The sequence below is a fragment of the Merops nubicus genome, unplaced genomic scaffold (genome assembly GCF_000691845.1).
Source record: "Merops nubicus isolate BGI_N331 unplaced genomic scaffold, ASM69184v1 scaffold16598, whole genome shotgun sequence".
Lineage (NCBI taxonomy): Eukaryota > Metazoa > Chordata > Aves > Coraciiformes > Meropidae > Merops > Merops nubicus.
In genome coordinates, this window is record NW_008626494.1 from 1 (window position 1) to 4,201 (window position 4,201).

Consider the following 4,201-nt stretch of genomic DNA (forward strand, 5'->3'; position numbering starts at 1 on the left):
CAAGACTTGCTGTGTTAACCCAGCCCTCCCCTGCAAGCTTTTGTGTATAAATGGTGTCTAAGGAAAGAGAGAGACTTCACTATGAGTTTTTTTTGGTGTTTTTTTTTCCCCTCAGTTTCAGGCAGGGATGAAATAGTAGATCCCTGCAAGCTTTTGTGTGTAAATGGTGTCCAAGGAAAGAGAGAGACTTCACTGTGGGGATTTTTTGTGTTTTTTTTCCCCCCCAGTTTCAGGCAGGGATGAAATAGTAGAGAAATGCATCTGCATACTGCAGAATTCCTGTATAAATGTGCACAGCATGGAGGGGAAGGATTACATCGCTGCCTTACCTTTCCAGGTGAGTCCTTGGGGGGTTTTTTTTGCCCACAAATAGCCTTGTTCCCTGGCTGCACCCCGTGCTGGTGTGGGGAGGTGTTCAGAGAGCACTGCTGGGCTGGCTGCCTGAGTATAGCAAGTGCTGGATTGGGTTTTTTGGTCTCATCACCAACGTGGCTGTGGTTTCTTACAGGTGGCAAACGTCTGGCCAACAAAATATGGGTTGCTGTTTGAGCGTAGCAGTTCTGCCCATGAAGTCCCTCCAAGCCCACCCAGGTTTGTAACCAGTAGATTTGGTGGCTTTGGTGTAGGCTGGGTGTTAATCTGACACAGGAGCTCAAGAGTTTTGGAGCAGCAGTGGAGAGATCTGCCTGTTTGTGGCAGGGATGGGTGAAATCAGGTGGATTCTCAGTAGCAGGGAGGGGCTGAATGCTGACAGTTGGTGATATTCCTCTCCTGCTGTCTTGCTGAGGAGCTGCTTGGGAGCAGTGATGCTGGGAGGAGGGTTTCAGAGGCACAATAGGGGTGTCACTAGCCTGATTTTGTTAAGGTTTGCCCTGGGAACTGGCTCCAGGCTGGGACAGGTGACTGAGGTTCACTGAGGGGCTGTCATTGTGATGTTTTCTCTCAGCTCCATGTCTGGGGCATTCTGTTCCCTGTTTGGTGAGGATCCTAGGCCCTGTGGCTGTGGTACAGCTAAGAAGCAGAGTGAGATGCTGTGTGAGGAGCAGCTTTCATCCAGCCCCTTGCTCCTTCTTGGGCTTTATGTGTCCCTTCCAGCTAACTGTCATACTCTAGTCCTCAGAGGAGCTGGGATTTGAAGTAGAGGCCCTGAAAATGTTCATGCATTGCAAAAATCATGATTGACTCTCCTCAAGCTGGCCTTCCAAATTAATGTAGAAGGTGGAGGCACCTCGTGGTGGTCACCTCATCAGGTCCCACCCAAGGCTGGCCAGACCCTGGGTGAAAATCAGTCAGGAGGGTCTTTCCTTCCTGGTTGTGGGCATCATCCATGTGCCAACCCTCATGCAGGGCTGGGGCTTTAACCCCAGCACTTCAGTGGCTTGATTGTTTCTCCTGGGTGGATACAGATGACCTGATGGTGGTCTCCTTGTCTGGGAGCTGTGGAGCCTAAACTCTTAAGATGAGTCTGAGTTAGGGGCTTTCTTCTCTGCCTGTTCCTCCTCCAAACTCAGCGGGTGGCAGCTCTGTTCAGCCAAAGCCCGTTGTGTGGCCACCAGGTGGGGTCATTCCCAAGTGCTGTGAGAGGTGCAGCCAGACTTCACCATCCTGCCTGATAACACCAGCCTTGGTCTGGCTCTGCTCAGTGAATCCAGCAAGCTTCTGTCAAGGGCAGATCTGTCTCTGCTGCTGGATTTCAGGCTCTGCTATGTTAAGGTCTGAGGAGCTGTTTTGGGCTGCCAGCTAGGAGAGAGGACAATTAGTGGATGGGTTTTGACCATGCTTGCTTTGTTTTCTTTCCAGAGAACCTTTGCCTACCATGTTCAGCATGCTACACCCATTAGATGAGATAACACCACTTGTCTGGAAGTCTGGAGGTAGGTTTGTGTCTTTAAAGTGTCACTTGGAGTCCATCAGTCAGGCACAGAATGATTAATGCATCACTTGAGCATTTTCTGTAGCACAACACTTGCAAATAGTGACTCTTACAAGAACTCAGGAGTTTTAGCTGCTTTGTGAGCAGGGATAGAAACTCAAACTGCAGAAGAAAGAGAGTAGGAGAAGTGCTAAGCCCATAGAATCATAGAGTCCTTGAGGTTGGAAGGGACCTCCAAGATCATCAAGTCCAACCCTTGAGCCATTAGGGCTCTAAAGTCCTCTGCTAAAACAGATCAGAATCTGTCAGGGTTGGAAGGGACCACAAGGATCCCCCAGTTCCAACCCCTCTGCCATGAGCAGGGACACCTCCCACTAGATCAGGCTGCCCAGAGCCTCCTCCAGCCTGGCCTTAAAGACCCCCAGGGATGGGGCCTCAACCACCCTCATTCCAGGGTCTCACCACTCTCATGGGGAAGAACTTCTTCCTCACATCCAGCCTGAATCTGCCCACTGCCAGCTCTGCCCCATTCCCCCTAGTCCTGTCACTGCCCAATATCCTAAAAAGTCCCTCCCCAGCTTTCCTCTAGGCCCCCTTAAGATACTGGAATAAGGTCCCCTTGGAGCCTTCTCCTCTCCAGACTGAACAGCCCCAAGTGGAGAGGAGAAGGCTCAGAGGTGACCCACACTTGTGGGACCTGAAGCCACCCGAGGAATTCCCAGTACACGTGTATAGGAACCACAGACACTCTACAGAGGAACTGGGATGATGAAGGGAATGACTTGCCCTAGACCAGCAGCCTAAAATCAACCTGGACCCCAGCAGGGTTAAAGCTGGGAGGCTGGAGGAGCAGAATATGACCCACAGCACCCCACCACAGGAACTCCCTCAGGCCTAGCACACGGACTGTGCCACCCAAACCCACGACACCCCCTTGGAGCACCCCCACCTCGGGGGATAGGAGCCCAGGGCTGAGCCCCTCCCTGACCCCCCCAAGCAGGGCCAGGTCTCCCAGCTGAGAACCCTGCTGCCAGAATGATCCTTTGGCCTGAGGTCAGGTTTTTCAGCAGGGGTGCCTGGCTCTGCTCGAGTGCAGTACGTCGCCGACCACGCCCTGAGGATCGTGTTCCTCAGTGCTGAGCCCTCCATGGTGATGACCTATGACACCCTGCAGAGTTCACACACAGTCTGGGCCCTTCGGCGGGTGAAGCCAGAGGTACAAATTCATCCTGGACTCAAAAACATTGGCAGAAGTTGGTGGTGGTGGTGGTGGGGTTTACCTGCCCTTGTGGCTCCCGGTTACCTGCCCTTGTGGGTCATGTTTAGCTGCCCTGGTGGCTCTGTGTGGTAGAAATGCCTGGTATCTGTGATTTATTTTATTTTTAAGAGAGCAGGATGTTTGTTGATGTGTTTTTAATAGTTTTTCATGCATTTACCTCTACCACAGCCAGGGAGATCCCATGATGGTCACGAGATCTATTGTGCTTATCATGATCCTCCTTGCCTTGCGCTGGGAGGTTTGGATTCTAACTCTTGAAGAAAAGTGACAAAAAAAAACCCCCCTGACTGCCCTGAAAACCACAGGAGCAGTTTCTGTGACTCTTGAAGGAGGCGTGATCTGTAGGATTCACTTCTGAGGCTGAGCTGTTTGATGCTGCTCTGCTGAAATCAACCCTCTGAGGGTCTCCCCGGGCCGCGGTCGCCCCCGCGCCGCCTGCCCAGAGCTCTGTCCTCTCTCTCCCAGGAGCAGAACACGGTGCTGAAGTTCTCAGAGCAGATGGGCACCCCTCAGCACGTGCCCACCAGCAGCTCTCTGACCGCCCACCTCCGAAGCTTCTCCAAAGGGGACTCCCCAGTGGGGTCCCCCTTCCAGAACTACTCCTCCATCCACAGCCAGAGCAGGTCCGTGTCGTCGCCCAGCCTGCAGTCCCGCTCGCCATCCATCTCCAACATGGCAGCTTTGAGGTGGGTGCCAAGCATGACACAAAGCCCTGTGGTGGCAAAGGATGCTCCATTCTCAGTTGGGGAGATGTGGGGGGTTTGATGAGGGCTCTCCAGTGGGTGAGAAACTGGCTGGGTGCTCACACCCAGAGAGTCGTGGCCGACGGCTCGACGTCGAGCTGGGCACAAGTGACCAGTGGTGTCCCTCAAGGGTCCAGGCTGGGACTGGTGGGGTTGGACATCTTCATCAGTGACATAGACAGTGGCACTGAGTCACCCACAGCAGGTTTGCTGAGGACACTGAGCTGAGGGGTGCAGCTGACATGTCAGAGAGGTGAGAGGGCATCCAGAGGGACTTGGAGAGGTGGCTCAGGGGAACCTCGTGAG

The 4,201-nt window shown here is 53.3% G+C and overlaps 1 protein-coding gene across 1 annotated transcript in view; it reads left to right on the plus strand.

Annotated features, from left to right (window-relative positions):
- Positions 1-227: 227 nt before the first annotated feature.
- LOC103778442 (anaphase-promoting complex subunit 1-like) overlaps positions 228-4,201 on the plus strand; it is a gene marked incomplete at both ends in the record, with an annotated part of 13,568 nt that continues 9,594 nt past the window's right edge. The window contains 5 exons of the mRNA XM_008946032.1: positions 228-337; positions 509-591; positions 1,801-1,874; positions 2,944-3,089; positions 3,618-3,838. Coding sequence (XP_008944280.1) covers positions 228-337; positions 509-591; positions 1,801-1,874; positions 2,944-3,089; positions 3,618-3,838 — 634 coding nt within the window. The remainder of the gene's footprint in view (positions 338-508; positions 592-1,800; positions 1,875-2,943; positions 3,090-3,617; positions 3,839-4,201) is intronic.